This window comes from Crocuta crocuta, unplaced genomic scaffold (assembly GCF_008692635.1).
Source record: "Crocuta crocuta isolate KB4526 unplaced genomic scaffold, BGI_CrCroc_1.0 scaffold205, whole genome shotgun sequence".
In the NCBI taxonomy this organism is placed as follows: domain Eukaryota; kingdom Metazoa; phylum Chordata; class Mammalia; order Carnivora; family Hyaenidae; genus Crocuta; species Crocuta crocuta.
The window spans coordinates 588098-606283 of NW_027530644.1; the positions used below are offsets into that span (position 1 = coordinate 588098).

The 18186-nt window shown below is 35.0% G+C and overlaps 1 protein-coding gene across 1 annotated transcript in view; it reads left to right on the top strand.

The window, feature by feature from the left end:
- The window catches only part of GFRAL (GDNF family receptor alpha like), a 53590-nt gene extending 38632 nt beyond the window's left edge, over positions 1-14958 (top strand). The window contains exons 7-9 of the mRNA XM_077769092.1: positions 12254-12349; positions 12436-12508; positions 14895-14958. Coding sequence (XP_077625218.1) covers positions 12254-12349; positions 12436-12508; positions 14895-14958 — 233 coding nt within the window. The remainder of the gene's footprint in view (positions 1-12253; positions 12350-12435; positions 12509-14894) is intronic.
- Positions 14959-18186: the final 3228 nt, after the last annotated feature.

The window sequence follows — 18186 nt, forward strand, 5'->3', positions numbered from 1 at the left end:
GGAGCATTTAAGATCATGAAGGGAAATAAAACAACAAAACAATACTGTTACAATTTGAACAATAACAGGCTTCAGTATGTGAAAGCATAGCGTTATCTTTTCCATTTTCTACTCTCATGCTTTCATTGGCTTCATACAATCCCCCTGTTGCCTATAATTGGGGATGGAGTTAGTGCCAAAGCTGCATAAAATAAGCAATCTTTCCTTTATACTTTCTGTGCATCATGATTGTGTATATGAAGTCATAAAAATAATTTATTATGAGCATGTGTATTCCTGGCTTAAAGAGCCAAGTATTCTTGTGACAACAGTATAATAGCATCACATGTATTCCCATAAAACACCATATGTGGGCACTTAATAGTTATTGCCCTGGCACCTATATACTGGGATATCATCTTAAAGGGAGACTCTTTAGAATAAAGAACATTTGGTACTTAGACAAATAAAATCCTGTAGATGAGATAGGTGAACAAGGAGTAGAGATTTATTAAGAATTCACTGATAATGACAATCTTTCCTCTTCCATTAGTATATCAGATTGTCTTAAACCTCTTTCTAGAGGTTTTTTTTTTCATGCATTCAGGAAAAACTTTTACCGCATTGCCAACATCAGCAAATATTCTCTCGGCCTCAAATTTGCAAGAATGCTCTAACATCACATAGATATGTAGTAAACTGTAAGAATGAGCACAATGTAATTTTTCTTCTATTATTCTTTGAAAAGTACTTATTTGGGGTTTGTGGTACAAATTACAGTAAACAAATTGGTTTTCAAACTAGATAAGAGAGTGTGCAGAATGAATGAAAGCTTCTATATGGCACAATGTGAGTGCTCGGTGATATTATGAAAGTGTGCATCTTTGACGTGACAGAGACTATTGCCCATTCTCCCTTTCCTTTATGCTGGCTTCTGGCTTAGTGTGAATTGCTTCCTTTGGTTGCCATTGAGCCTGGAGAGTGGCTTTACCAATTCCAATGTGCTCTGAGTATTCAGAAAACGCTGGGACTGGTGTTTAACTATTGCATTAGCACCTTAGTCAGGTGGCCAGACTCTCTCTGTAGGCATATGATAGGAGCTTTCAAAATAACACAACTGGAGACACAGGCCAGAGCCCACTGGTTCCAGATCTTATGTCTACTTTAGTTGGGAATCAAGGTAATCTGCAAGGAGAAAAGCCATATAAATCAGATTGTAGTGCTTTCTCCAAAGGGCAACTTATCTTAGTGATACACACTGCTGTGTGTCACTGGGGTCTGTGTAGGAAGATGCCTCTGTTGATGTCTTTAGTTTCTAGGCCAACTATGATTCAGTACCTGCATCTCTCTTCACTCACTCTTCCTAGTGTAAGAGCCTGAAACTTACAATAGTATTTTGTTTTAAGTACATATGGTAGTTATTACATGGAAAATGTACACTAAGCATATGTCTACAACCCTAATAGCTCCTTCCAACACTTCTACACGGCTGCTTCCACCCAGTCAATTTCTCTCACTGTTCTTTGGCTCAAACTTCCATTCCAGCACCCCTCCTCCTCTACAATGGAAATATTATTGCCTTGAATTGTTTTTTTCTCTCTTTTTTAAGTTTTTATTTTAATTCCAGTTAGTTAACATACAGCGTTATATTAGTTTCAGGTGTACAATATAGTAATTTGGTGTTCTTTTAATGCTACCAGTTACCTGAAAGGAAACTTTGGAAGTGTAATGTCTCTTACTGATCAAAATATATACATATATATTTTTTCAATCTGTAATACTGGCTTAGTGATTACTATCTATATATCTTATTATTCTCTACCAACTGCTGTTTTTTTTTCAAAAAACCTATTAATCATAGGTCCCTGACCTCTTCTATTTTTCTAACTAAGAATTTCTATTAGCCTACCACAATGTGGTTTAGAATTTTGTCTCCCTCCTGTCTACCTCCAAAACCATGTACTTTCTATTCTCTACCAATAAATCTCTATCCTGACCATTTTCTGTATCTTGGCCATTGGATTAGGAGATATTCAAGAGCAAAGAATGTTGACAATTTCTCTAAATTTCAGTTCTCTCATTTGTAAAATGAAACTAGAATACCTAGTTTTGCAAGATTTTTTTGAGGATTAAGATATTAAAACTCATATTAATATAAACAGGGATTGTGCAATCTTTCATGAGAAAGAATGCACAATTTTAGGAGGAAGAGAAAGGAAAACAATGGTAAGAGAAGGGATTCTTTTGATGGTTCTTTTTCTCTACACTTTCCCCTTCCTATTCTCTTTTATTCCCTCCTTTCCTTGGAAAGGTCTTGGGCCAGTTCACTGAAGTTGAAGTTTTCCTAAAACATCAAGTCATCTCAAGAACCTAAGAGTCACCTCTCATTTTGTTTTCTGCATTTTCAGTATCGAAGAAAACTCCAAATTACATAATATTTAATAACTACATAATCTACTGAGCACTTTGTGCTCTTTTCACGTACTGTCTGGTTTAATTTGGAACAATCAATATTGTGGCATTATCCCATTTTAAAAATAAAGAAGCAGAGTCTCAGTAAGTTGCCTAAAATGACAGCGCTGAAGTTACGCAGAGCCGGTTTCTGATCCATACCTGCTATTAACGCTTGTGCCTGCTCTGCACCATTCTACTTTCCAACAAAAATCTCCTTGTTTTAAAGATAACCACACACTGTCTCTCTTCTCTAAAAGAAAACTAAAACTAAAAATAGTTTTCATCTTCTAACATCTGAATTGTTTCCTTGTTAGTCTCCTCACCAACCAGCCGATTCACTATGACCAGACTAATTCTCCATCTCTGTCCTGATTGTGCTATTTCTGTCTGCAAAAGACCACTGTTGCTCTCTTTTGCCCCTTCTTTCATTCTTCCTACACGTAAACTTCATTGGATTCCCAAGAACACCTGGAATGCAAATCCATCCTACTTCTCACCATTCTTCAAATGTGTACCTTCCCTTAGCTCTCCCTGGTCAGTTCCCACCTCCCTTTGCTTAAATTATTTCCCTTACCTGAAACTAGATTGAGAACTTCCTAAGAGTGAGGTTGTGTATCATCCTACCAATATATCCCCATGCTGACTGCCAGGGTGCTAGCTTTGAAGGAGGAAGTAATTACTTATCTGGAAAATCTTTACTTGGGTCCAAATATGGTGGTTTGGACCATGGACTACATGGTCCTGTGGACATTCCTAGGTGACTAGGTGTAAATGATCCATGAACTCATTCTCATCTGCTGGAATGGGTCTCCTAAGCAGAGGGCAGATTTTAAATTCTCCATGTCCCATGAGGACAAATTGAGAAATTGAAGTATGGCAGATTAACTGGCAGCAAATGTGGAATTAATGTTGCATCACACCAATCTCTCTAAGGGGCAAGAGGAGTAGCATTTGGGGGTCAGGATCTCCCAAACCACAGGTTGAAAAATTTGCTTAACTCTCAAGAGTAGAGAACAAGAGAAATTGTGGTGTCAGGTGCTTATGTGTAAGCTTAATAGAGGAAAGAATTATAAATAGTGCCTATATTCAGGAATACAAAATACTATGAGTATGATATTTTCTGATTTTCTATTGACTAAATAAAAATAATTATCCTCAATAAACATCCTATACCTACTCAAAATACATAAATATTTGTCTATTAATCACATATGTATACACAAGTTTTCTAAGCTTTTGTTTTTAAGATTTTTTTAAAACATTTATTTTTTAGAGACAGAGAGAGACAGAGTATGAGCAGGGAAGAGAGAAGGAGACACAGAATCTGAAGCAGGCTCCAGGCTCTGAGCTATCAGCACAAAGCCTGACGTGGGCTCAGACTCACGAACCTCGAGATCATGATCAGAGCCAAAATCAGATGCATAACCAACTGAGCCACCCAGACGCCCCTACTAAGTTCTTTTTAATTGGGTTCCTAGATATATTCCATGGAGAAAATAAATTTAGGTAAAGTGTCCCTTCTAGTATAGTAAAAAAACAAAACAACAACAACAACAACAAAACCCTAGAAAACACTTGCAGAAAAAATAAAAAGGACAGAGTTTATTTTGTCTAATCTAAAATTTTCCACTCATTTACTAATAAAAGGTTTTATTTGGCTTACACATAAAAGGGTTCTATAGGACTACTGTTTCATAGAAAACATTTAGATAACTCTGCCTCTGCTAACAACCTTTGAATTTACCGTGTGTACTTGAAATCAGGTTTTTGAAATTGAGAATATCGGAGGGTTCTACTTCAGTGAATTGGCCCAAGAAGATCTTTCCAAGGAGAGGAAGGAAAGAAAGGATAATAGAAAGGGAAAAGGAGGCTTCAAAGGAATCCCTTCTCTTAGTCTTGTTTTCCTTTCCCTTTGTCCCTATAATTGCACCTTCTTTCTCATGGAAATCTCCAAAAGCCCTGTTTATACTAATATGAGTTTTAATATTTTCATCCTCAAGAAAATCTTGTAAAGCTAGGTGTCCTAGTTTGACTTTATAAATCAGAGGGTTGAAGCCTAGAGATATTCTTTGCTCTTGGATATCTCCTAATCCACCGATGAATATACTTACTCTTTGCCCATCAGTATAACAAACCTGATCATTAGAATTAATTGCCAGGCAAATTGTTTCTTAACACATTATTGTTGATTGGGTGACCATATGCATTACAGATGGGACACTGAATTTTCATTTATAAAATTGATAATATGTGAAAAATATGTCTAATGACCCTTGGTTAATGTCAAAGAAATAATTAAACATCATATAATCATACACTATTTGGTGTATGTGACTACACAGTGACAGATGTACTGTTTCAAATATAACATTGCTAATATCTGCTTTTTGGCCATTAGATAATTGCATAGGCATGACATTATGATAGTCATATTATATTATAAATTGAATAAATATGGTGTCTAATTTTAGGAAGTTTGCTATCTAAGGAAAACTAACAACATATATTATCCTTTAAATTCAGCTTTCTTCCGGGAATTTGCTAATTCATGTGCAGGGAAGAAATATTACAATTATTTAATTTTTTCCATTTTAAATCTCAATATTTTATAAAGCTTTCTGAATTATTTCATCATTCCAAATGGCTATTAAGACTTTCCAAAAATTATTCCTTTTCTTCATTTTTCCCTAACTCTCTTTTCCCTGATGTTTTCAATCAGCCTATGAAAAATTGTGTAAGCTAGCCAGGTGAAGTCTTACACACTTTCCAAAGGGAAGACATTAGGGAATCATTCAATTCCAAGTGGAAACATCAGAGAGCAAAAGCTATCTGGACAATTAATGTATTGTCACATATACTTTTTCATTAAAAAAAATTTGTATATTAGAAACCTCCATATAGAAAAACAAAACCTTATGAAATTGATTACATAGAGTGTAAACTATTCCCACTCTTATCTTACCCTTGTCTCATTACAAGCTCTCCTAGTGTTTGTATAAAATAATTCAAGGTAAAAATTACTCTTAAATTTCAGTAACACATTTTATCCCAATAAATTCATTCCAGATAGAGGCAGTTTTTAAACAGTGGGGTTATTTTATATTTTTATTTAACATTCAGGTTGTATCAGTGTAGACACAGATTATAGCAACCAAAGAAATAGCCAAGTCTGATTTTAAACAGTTATAACCGATCTTTTGTGCATTATTCTTTGTATGCCCTTTGCCTGTAAACGCTTGGAAAGCTTTATGCATAGCCCTAATTCTACATCTGTAAAAACAGAAAATCCTCTTACTGGTATCATAGTCTAAGATAACTACCTTGAAAATTGCAACATTTATTATTTTTAAATTTCTGTTAAATGTCAAGGTTAAAGTGGTTGATTTATGTGATTACACTGAAAATGATGAACATATCTCAGAAGGGTGCACAAGTTGAAACATCTTAAAGGTGTATGTGAATCATTTCAGACGCTTTAGTTGTTAGCTTTATGTCACCTTTACTGCAGGTTTCAGCAACAGAAACATATATGATCATGAATATTGACAAGCAGATACTACTAATAAATGCTTCTTATTGTGCAACACTATCAAATACAACTTGCTCCTATTACTTTTCAAGTTTATTTCTTAATCCAGTTGACTGCCACACTGGACAACACTGAAGGTGTTTTACGTATTTTTTGGTCTCCATAAAGGTAGATCATATATATAAAAAATAGAAGATTTTGATAGATTACATCTTCACTGTTTACCAAATTTGGGATCTTGGACAAGACAACTATTCTGAGTCTGAATTTCTTTATCAAGTTGAGCTAATAATTCCTATTTGGCTAGATGTTATAAAGTTTAACAGTGTTTGTCAAAGTGCCTTTTAAAATATAAAGCACCATATATACAGAAGCAAAGCATTTTGTGTATTAGATGAGTATGTATGTGCATTTCTTTCTGTGTGTGTGTGTGTGTGTGTGTGTGTGTGTGTGTATTCTGTCAGCAGAAGTAGCATCTGGGAAGTTGTAAGAAATTCAGAATTTCTGCCTCACCCCAGACTTACTGAATGGGATTTGGCCTTTTAAGGTAAACCGAGATTCATTTTAAAGTTTGAAAAGCACTGCTCCATGTGGTCTCCTTACAGTCTGATTTCTTTCCCTCCACAAACACACACATATATGTAGCAGCCAGAGGGCTAGGCAAAAGAAGGTAGGTATATCATTATGAGCTGATAAAAACACAATCTATAAGAATATTTTATATTTTAACTAAAACTGACCATCAAAAGTAGTGGAAAGACAGAAGGTGTTAAATGGCTAATTCCTAGAATAGTGTTTACTTGTGTCAGCTGTGAGGAAGAATGGGAAGTTTGAATTAGATCATCTAAGGAATCCCATCCAATTTTGTAATTCTACTATACATACATACTTATTCTTTATTAACATATACTCTGAATATTTGGTAAAATTTTCAATCTATATCTTTATATCTGTTTTTTATGAGCTCACAGGTGATGGGTATTTTTAATTCCAAAATTTAAAAGTATTGCCTTCCAAATCAATCATAGTGGAGCACCTGCATGGGTCAGTTGGTTACGCGTCTGACCCTTGGCTTCACCTCAGTTCATGATCTCATGGTCCATGGGTTCGAGTCCCACATCAGGTTCTAGGCTGGTAGCACAGAGTCTGATTGGGATACTCTCTCTCTCTGCCCCTCCCTCACTGGCACTGTCTCTGTCTCTCTCAAAATAAACAAATAAACTTAAAAAATAAAGCGATCATAGTATATTTATCTAATCTAGTGTTGGCTATCTGATATCAATACATAATTTGCATGCTAATTGCTGTCTCAATTGCTATTTCATTATTTGCAGAAACTCTTAAGAAATATGTAGAACATTTTAGATAGTACAGCTGAGACTCACTATAATCTTTAAGCAAATCTACTAGATGTGTGAACAACACTGTCGTTCAACCAAGGGCCAAAGGGCAGTTGCCAGGCTCGTCAATACCGTCATTCACTACACTGAGGTTTTTGGTTCATGCCAAAAGATCAAGGCAAATGTTCTGCAGTGTACACTTATCCAAGGATGCATTTTTTGCTTTTGTTTTTGTTGACATACAGAGAACTGTACATATTTAATGTATACAGCTTGATGAGCTCCAAGGTAAATATACTCCAAGAAACTATACCATAAGTATCATCTCTGTCACCTCCCCAAGATTCTTCCTGTCCTCTATTTGCTTATTTTGCATGTGCGATAAGAACTTTTAACTTAATAGCTACCCTCTGAGAAAATGTTTACATGTAAAATATAGCATTGCTAACAATAGGCACTATGACGTACAATAGATCTCTAAGACTTACTCATTTTGCATAACTGAAATTTTGTACCTTTTGAGTATGTTGGAGGAGGTCATCCAGAAGATATTACTGCTGATTGACATGTGAGCTATACCAGGACAATTGGAGGATGGTTGCCACCTTCCCTGTTCTTGGAATATACATTCTACTCACTGTTCTCATAGCCAGAGCTGTTTCAAATATGCAGCCTTGAGAGAGCAATGTGTTGTTGAGACCATATGGAGTGTCCATGTGGCTGAACCCCACTTAAGACAGCCATATAAACTTTTAAGATTCTGGTGGGTGAGTGCCCAGGACACATCTCATATATAAGTTTCCTTCTTATTAAAACAGCCACCTACAAATCAGAAGTGGCCTGCCTCTTTCTTTAGTCTTTCCTTGCCCTCTGTGTATGGGGGCCTGATTATAGATTTCACCCAGGGAACTCCTGAGAATTGCAAACTAACAAGATCATACCTCGAAGTGTCCCTTTCTCCCTAACCCCTGGCAACCATTTGTTTACCCACATATAGTGCAAGAAGATACATTTAAGTCATTGTTTTATCTTCTATGAAGTTTATGAACTAAAAAAATGAATGTGCTTTGTGGATACATGTCATGTCTATTAAGGTCAAGCATATCATTTGCTCAATTTACTTTTTACAACATAGATTTTAGCAACAGTGGTGTTATATTGTTATTGGATATTTTTAATACCTCAGTTTATCCCGTTACTAATGTGTTGTTTTTTCATACTTAAAGATGTTTATATATTTTCCTTTCTTCCCAAATGCAATGCTTCTTAGATTCATCTTAGAAGGTTTTATATACTAATAAATGAAAGAGTCCATGAGACATGGAATCTCACTACTGACCATTAGGTAAAAAAATTCAAAATTCATTTCCAATTTGGGAATTGAAATATCTTCAGATGAGAAAATAATAGCCAAATTAAAAATGGCTCCAATCCTTGGACATGCAAGGTCATCCTTGAATTTTCATTCTCACTATGATATTGTCATGATATTGGCAATCTTTTCATTAAAAATTAAAAGAAGACAATAAAATTTAACTATGCCACATGATACACTAACAAAATAACTATAAAATATATTTTTTAAATTATTCTACGAAAAAATTCTTTTTGGCAAAATTTGTCTGCTAAGCAGACTTGTGTATGTAACCTTTTAGTTGAAGGCTTACAAATTTGCATTTTGTGATTATATTTACTTTCTATTTCAAATATTCTGACATTTATTTTTAAATCATTATTTTGTATATGATCTATCATATCTTTAGTGATGTATTTACCATTTCATGTAAATTATATAAAGTTTTAGATTCCATCAGCCATCAGCCACTGCTGCACAAGGATTTTGGGGAAAAAAAAGAAGAAATGGTCACATCTCCGTAGCTCATTTGGGGAGAACACTATTTAAATTTGTTCTTAACATAAGGCTGAAATTAATCTTGATTTCCCGTCAAATGTACAGGGATTTTACAATATAGTTCATAATAGTGTTTAACTCCTCTAGGGTACAAGTTAAGATAAACAAGTCACTGACAGTGTTTATCTATAAATATAGCAGATGGTGTGGGACTGAGGTTGGTTATTAACTCTGCCGACTTTAATTTCATGGTTATAAAACACTGTAAACCTCACTGTTTATAAAAGGCAGAGGAGAATCTCCAATGGGCTTCAGTAGCCAAGAAACCCTCTGTAACATTAATCTCTCTAACTGATATTCGGTATCCTCCTAGGGGGCAATATTTAAGATTGTGGAGTGATTGCTAGACACATTAAAATTTTCACTGGGATCATTAGCTAACATTTCTGTCATTGATCTATTATAACTTTGTTAATGAGTTCCATGTGAGTGAAATTTAGTGAATGAGACGATTCTTTCTAAATTTTGCTAGGTGAATATTTAACAATCACTTTCAGCAGATATATTTAAAAGGTAGCCTAATTTGTCACAATAGTAACCTTTTTTCTTATGCAAAGATGAATCATTGTACCTAACTAGACCAAATGTACTTAGGGATAGAATTTCATAAAGGAAAATTATAGCATTCAAATAATTAGCCAATGTACATTATATACATTTACATTTGAACCATGAACCTGCCTCAAAATGTTATAGAATTAAAAATTTTTAAATGTTTAAAACATCACAAAATGTCTAGGATTTTTTCTTTTTTTCCCTTTTTCTTTCCCTTTTTATTTTAGAGAGAAAGAGAGCATGAGTGGGGAAAAGGGGCAGAGGGGAAGAGAGAGAAAAATTGAAAGAGAGAGAGAATCTTAAGCAGGCTCCTCACCCAGCATAGACCTGACATGGGACTCTATCTCAGGACTCTGGAATTCTGACCTGAGTTGAAATCAAGAGTTAGACACTCAACCAACTGAGCCACCCAGTCACCCCAACATAGAATTTTTTTTTAACTAAAACTACCCTTCATATTCTGAATTTATTTGAGTATAAACTTTTAATATAATTGGTTTCAATTAAATTTGTAAGATGATTTTGATTAAAATTCTTCCAATAAAGGAACCACTAGTATAAAAATGGTATTATTTGAAATAGCTCAATTTTACCATTCTAACTTTAGTGAACAAGAAAAAGTATTTTATAACCACAAAACAAACAAACAAACAAACAAAGAAATTTGCACACTCTTCTTCTATTCCTTTTACATTTAGGAGAGGTTGATTTTTTAGTACCTAAGAAAAACTTCTAGAAATATATGATGATCCAATATGTAAATCAGAGACTTAAAAATGTTGAACTAAAATGTTTTCACTGTATTAGAGTTTAGACTTCTCGAAAACAGGTTTTCTAATAACAAAATCTTCACATTTCCACCTCTTATGTTTGGCTCCTTCTCTTGACCCCACTGAGATCTTTGTTACTGATCTGAACTCTGTCTTCTGTGCTTTCTGCTGATTATTCTTTTTTGTTTGTTTGTTTACAACTGTCTATGAGTTTTTTCCTGAAAAGTAAATTAAAGCAGTATTAAATTACCAACATTCAGCACAAAAGTGACAAAATACTTGAAAACACACAACACCTAAAGCCACATTTAAGTAGACAGTGGGTTAAAGGTAACAGAATGTGATACAGCTGTGGGATTTACTGTCATTGAGGTTAAATATTGACATGGTAGAAATTAATACATTGTTGAAAGAAAAAATATCTACATTAACATATATGGTCTAGTAGATAACTACAAGAGCAGAAACAATAAAACAATCTTGTGGTACATATATGATATGCAGAACACTTCTCTCCACATGGAGGAAACTGCACAAGTTGCCCACAATATTGTCGAAGTTGTCTGCTGATTATTCTTAACATAGACCTCAAATCTTGGCTTCCAACAGCAGGCTTCTGAACCGCAGCAACCCGAGACGGAGAGAGGGTGGAATGGGACTAGGGCAAACACATCTCCCCATCTCCCTTCCTACCCAGAGCCTCCCGTCACTCATTGTCATCAGATATATTATCCACTATTTGATGCACTAATTTCTACAAACAACAGTCTACTCATACGTAGTCTTGCAGTTCTAAAATTCATGAAACAATCAGAGAGGAGAGCAAATCTTCTCTCGAGAAGAAGACTTATCTCATCTCCCTGCACCTTTTTGAAAGACTAAAATCCTACCTGAATCTTCATCATCAAAGAAATAGGTTATTGGGCTTTTGGTATGTTCGACATTCATACGTGTGTTGAACTGAGTCAAGGCTAGGATGATTTCACTTCAAATTATCAGTGAAAGTCACCTAAACTGGGCCTGTTAATTAGTTTTAAGGATCACGTGTTTTTCTCTTGTGAATTGTGAGGTAGAAATGTGTTTAGCAAAATTTTCCCATGAAGACTAGGGCTATAGAGCCACCAGGAGTTTCCCCTAAGTGTAACAAAAAATAGGTAACAACAATAGAAATTGAAGGAATTTAAAAGAGACAGAATAGGGAAATAAGTAAAGTTGGATGTTGAAGTCTGAGTGGAGGGGTGAACAGAGTGATTGCAGTTTAGAGACTCTATAGGAATTCATAAATACAGTGGGTCTTAGGGAAAATTGATATCATTAAAGGCACATAAAAACTATCACTCTTGGGGGAAAAAAAGTAATCTTTTCTATATCATAATGGGTAGCCTAAAGTTGCTGCTTCCCACCCCTGGCCCCCAGTCTCTATATAAGGTGCAATGAACTGTCATAAAATGTAATCTACTTTTCTAATCACGGTTTGGGAAAGAAAAAAGACAAAACAGTTTCTGTAAAGAAATGATCTGATTAAAAGGTAGAAAAAAGAGCTGTTAAAATGTAAGGAAAGTGCTCCCACTTTTATCCTCATCTATCAGATTTTATTAAGATAGTGTGAAAAATAAATTGCTGCCTTATAACACAAAGCAAATTACAACCTATGGAGAAAAAGTAATGTGAAACACTTAAATACTGTAATCTCATTTTCATTATTCTCTTTCAGATTATCCAACCCTGTCTAATGTCAAAGGCATTGCATTGCGTAAAAGAAAACATGCAAAGGAAATAACTCTAAGTGGATTTCATTCCCCCTTCAATGGTCAGTTAAAAAAGAAATCTATCCTCTATTTTTACTTTTTATTCTCTCTAAAAATCCATTAATTTTTTTAAACCTTTTCTTTCTAGGAGAAGTAATCTATGCTGTCATGTGCATGACAGTCACCTGTGGAATCCTTCTCCTGGTTATGCTCAAGCTGAGGTAACTGGATACAACTCGGAAGGGAAGGGCTGGAACAGAATCAGCCTAGTTAAAGCACATTTCACAATGGCAGACTTTACAAAGGGCCTGAGAATGAAATCTTCTCTGTTAAGACATACTAAATCATTTTTTAATGTGGGAGAGGTCCATGGAAACAATACTCTAAGTCTTCACATGCAAGAGAAATGTGATCAGGGAGATTTTTTTTTTTATGTCGCATTTTATAAGCACATGTGCATTGTTCCCCCCAATTAAACTGTTATCAATCTTTTCCCTGGTTTTCCTACAAAATCCAAGTTGAACTTTGCTGCATTCCTTATTCAAATCATTTGCAGAATTGATCATCTTACAGAACAGAGCTGCTGTGTACTTCATACAGTTTATATTTACCTGAAGATTTCCTCTTCACTCTAATTTCTTATATGTTAATAAACATTATTCATGTTTTAATATACAATTATTAAAAGAGAGATTTAATGAAGCCTCCCAAGGTACCCGTAGAAAGACTTATTACTATTTCCTGACATTCATTCACTCTTTCCAAATCTGTTTCCTTGGCTGCCCTCATTCCTGGCATGCAGTACTGTTCCAGCAGCCATGCGAGACTTATATTAGAGATATATCAATCTCTAGGTTTCTAAATGTCCAAGGCCTAAAATGTTTCCACTTATTTAACATTGAAAAATAGATACAAAATGGTGTGCATTTGCTTACCTTTCATTTAAAAAACCTTCATATTTATTAATCAGTGATGTTCATTTTCTTATTCATTATACATGTGTGTGTATTTGCATATAATTTGAGTATCATTTAATGAAGAAATATATGTATGTTTGCATATATGAATATATATCGTGTATACACCCCCCCCACACACACACACATAAAGTACTTATCAATACGATTAGGCCTAGGGAAGAGCACTAGCAATAGACATTTCTCCAATGGCATTCAAAGGAGGACTCAGTAAACTACCCAATGCATGTACATGTACTGCTCTTCCTTAAATCTTGCGTGTTAAGGCCTTGAAAACCAGGCAGATAACATGAAAGACCTTAGTGAAGAGGCATAGGGCAATACCAAGAGGTCAGGCATATGAGTCTATGTTCTGTCTAAAAATATTCAAATGTATTTATTTTTAAATGTAACATCTACCTATTGGATTCCACTCCACTGAACCATTAATTTGGTGCTTACCAACACCAGTACCCTAACAAATTTCTTTTCTCCAAGGACTTAAAGGCTGTATTTATATGGGAAGATGTTTCCTTGGGTTCCAAGATACAGTTTAAAGGCCAAATAATTAGAATCATTTTCGAAGGGGGAAAATGGCATTTATTAAACTTAACTTTATTGGTTCAAAATACTTGAGAGCACTGTTCAATTACTGGGCCTACCTAGACATTCCATTACAGACATATTGTTCAGAGAGACACAGATGGTTTTCTAGCCTGGCAAAAATCTTATCTTAATGGTTCTGAATCTTTATTTCTTAGACAAACCTAATATATAAAGTTCATATCTACCACATAGACCAATGAGTTTTTACAGATTACTGTCGTGCCATAGATAAATAAGGTGTTGCCTAGTGAAATTCCCTGTGTGTTGGCTGTAAGTTCATCTCCTTTCTCATTTGCATAGAAAGGCCTCTCCCTTGATTGCATGACAGTGGGGATCTTTTAGACAAAAATCTTGAATTTAATGTGTATTTTAAGGCAAATCATTCATACTCAAGTATACCACATTGAGTTACAAATTATTTTCTGTACAATTTAAAATTGATTCTTAACCCTTAATCTGAAAGATCCAGAAAGTAAATGATCTAGGGTTAAGTAAATGACAAAATTACAAGCCATCATGGAAAGAACATAGCAAACAAAAGCATCAGTAACAACAGAACTCATGTTACCCTACATCTGGAGATGACTGGTGCCTCTTTAATGAAAGAAGGCTGAGAACCACTTCAGGCATTGTTCACTCTCCTGGTGGTCAGGTTTAATCCACGTAAATACCTTCTGCAATATAGGTTAGCACTTTTACATTTGTTTCATATTATGCAAAATTAAAACAACCCTAAACCTTCAGAAAAATTCTCAGAGAAACCAATCATTTAAAACTTAAATATTACATAAAGATAAGCAATTTGAAACTTAAATGTGACTTAAAAGAGTCTTTTAAAAAATGATTCCTTGGCAATCACAGTTAAATGCATGATGCTTCTTAGGAAAACCATAGAATATTTAACCATTGGGACTTTACGTTCAGAAACTTAATTATATTTTTCTCTCCGGGCATAGAATCCATCCAAAAATATAAGTACATAGAAGCTCATTTATAAAATCATGAAAATGGCATGTTGTTAACGTTTACTTTTACTTTTATATAGAACTTCCAGAATATCAAGTCAAACAAGAGATCATTCACCAGTCCAAGTACTAGAGGACTTATGATTCATTAAGAGTCACGGATCATTAACAATCACTTTCTTTACAGGAAGTCTTCATTGCCAGTCAACAGAATATCCTATCTGCCATCAATAAGGAAAATGTGAAGAAGGATCTAATGATACTAGATCGTTAAGTATAATAATATAAGAAATTGTAATATGGCATGATGCTAGATTTACTTTTTTCTTAAGAAAACATTGGAGTCAAAATGTATGGTAGCATCTTTTATGACATTGGTAGAAAATTAAAGTCTCCCTTGAAGGCAAAATGTGTTATCCCAAGTTACAGTCTGCATGATTTGTTTCATGATAAATTTGAATCCATATACTAGTAATTATTTGCATCAAAATACAATATATTATGGTTAGCAGGGGTTTTTTTTCTGATTAATTTTACAGATTCCCATTGGCTTGCCGAAAGGAAAGTGCTAATAGATATATCCAGTATAATTTGTTATTTGTGTATTATTACTAATTTTCACATCACAGATCATGGTGTCTTTGTCTTTTGTAACTTAAATACTGTTGAATTTCACTTTTTTAACTTGATATCTTTATTTCATACCTACAAAAATGTAGAGCAACACATTGCCTGAAAAAAAAATCAATGTGCATTTTAATAATGACATACTTCATTTTATTTTTTTCTGTGTTAATTAGTATGAACTTCTGAGGTAATAAAATAATACTATAATTGTTACATTCTATATTGTTTCTATACATTACTTGTGGCCTGATTTGACACCAGACTGCAATTGTGATTAGAAAATTGTGAAAAAGGTGTTTGTTAGTTTAGTTGTTGGTACATATATGTTTTTCAGCTGCCTGCAATCACATAATACCCACTGCTATAAATGAATAGGAGGTTTCATTATCTATAGTGGCACAGAGACACAAATATTCAATAATCTGAGCATAGTGATAAATAGTGATATATTCACACTTAAAGGTCAAATATTTTTCTGTTTGGTCCCATATCTATTGCTATGTTTCTATTGTTTACTCTGCTTCAGATTAAATAGTCTACATTAAATTAAATTTGAAGTTAACATTTGGCTGTAATTACTCAAAGTACCTGAACAAAGCTATCCTTTATCTTTAAAAACAGGCAAGAATGATTTGGTGAGTCACAAATCTCCCTCAAGGAGTTCTACATATTGCAGGATCTTTGAGCTCTCTACGTTATCTGAAGAGAATGTAGGCACTTCTCTTTTCCCCACTCCCTGCCATTTAACATGGGCTTGCTATATTAACATGGGCAGAAACATAAACTGTTTCTGGAAAACTGAAAAAAAAGTCAAGTTGCTTTTAGAAATATGTTCATGTACAGCAGAGAAGGTGAGGACCATGTGACATAGATGATGCCCTTTCAAAAGAGAATCCTGTCTCCTAGACCAGCAAGATGGACAGGCCACTGGGGGCAGAGTTGCAGGACTAGGAATCCACATGCAGCATTTGGAGAACTTTAAAGAATCAGCTGTCTCTTGACAGGGAGTCCAAATTGAGAAAATATGGAACATAAAACTGACAAACACCATGGCTGAGACACAAAAGGTCCTTAAACATGTGGCTAAGAAGTCAAGATACTATAAATGTGGCTTCCAGGCCCCTGCAGTGCATGGCCCGCAAACCACCCCCATCTTTCATTCCTCTGTCCTCTAGAAAGCCTTTCCCCGCTGCCTTTTCCTGCTCTGCAGTTAGGTGCTCCTGCTCAGTGCTTCCCTCCTTTTAGACTCCTATGTCTTACTGCAATTTATATTTCATTATTGTTTTTCTTAGTAAATTGTAAACTATCTGTTGACTCATCTCTGATGTCCCTTTCTTTACACATGTTAATAAAAACTGTTTAATGAATGAGTTGGAAAACTATAAAGTACCACAAAATAATTTGAAATAAGGGAGGGACATCCAATATATGAATGAGAATAGACGGGCAGGCAGAAATGTAAATGATGGACAGAAGATAGCAAACAAGCGTGTCAAACAGTCTGTTAAAAATTCACTACAGTGTTGAGCTAATAAATATCAAAAACCCTGGGCACCTGAGTGGCTCAGTCAGTTGAATGGTTGAATGTCCGACTTCAGCTCAGTTCATGATCTCATGGTTCATGAGTTCGAGCCCCATGTCAGGCTCTATGCTAAGAGTTTAGAGCCTGGAGCTTGTTTCAGATTCTGTGTCTCCCTCTCTCTCTCTCTGCCCCTCCACTACTCATGCTTTAACTCTCTATCTCTCTCTCTCTCTCAAGAAAAAAAAAAACATTAAAAAACTTAGAAATAAATATTGAAAATCTGCATTAATCCATGTGTTCAACACTTATTTCCTGAACATGCATTTTATACCAGCACTGTACTAGGCACTGGAGATAGATTTCTGAACAAAGTCTTCTTGGAAACTTGAAAAGCATACAAATAAAGACAGTAATTTGTCAAAGTGCTCTGTACTACTAAGAAATGATAGGCTAGGGTGTCCACAGAGTGATGTTAAAGAGAAGTAGTGGTGACAGGAGAGAGTAGCATGTGCGTAAATATTTCATAAGTAGAATGGATAGAAATTTGGGATTAAATGTTTTCAGAAAATAACATTGTAAAGATCATGGAAGATTAAGAGTAGACCTCTGACTTGTGCCATTAGATAAACTATGGCACTATTTAGAAAATCAGTTCGCATAGGGGAAGGGTGAACTTGGAATGGGAAAAGGCAGTATGCCACTTACCTTCAGATCTGTTCCCATCTTTGTTCACCTTGGGTATACACCATGTGGCTGACCAGTATGAAATACAGGTTCTTTTGTTTTCAAGCTTCCAGTTGGGTTGAGACAATAGCGAGAAGATGGGAGGAGATATTCCCTTGGATCCCTCCATGAGAGCCCATCCCTCCTTTGACAGAATGTCACTGTTTCTGTCAGTGTGACTTTTTCTTTTTTTTTTTTTTTTTNCTCAAGGTCCATCCATGTTGCTACACATGGCCAGATTTCATTGTTTCTCATTGCCATGTAGTATTCCATGGTATAGATAAACCACATCTTCTTGATCCATTCATCTGTTGATGGACACTTAGGCTCTTTCCACGTTTTAGCTATTGTGGAGAGTGCTGCTATGAACATTGGGGTACATGTGCTCCTATGCATCAGCATTTCTGTATCCCTTGGGTAAATTCCTAGCAGTGCTATTGCTGGGTCATACGGGAGTTCTATTGTTAGTTTCCTGAGGAACCTCCACACTGTTTTCCAGA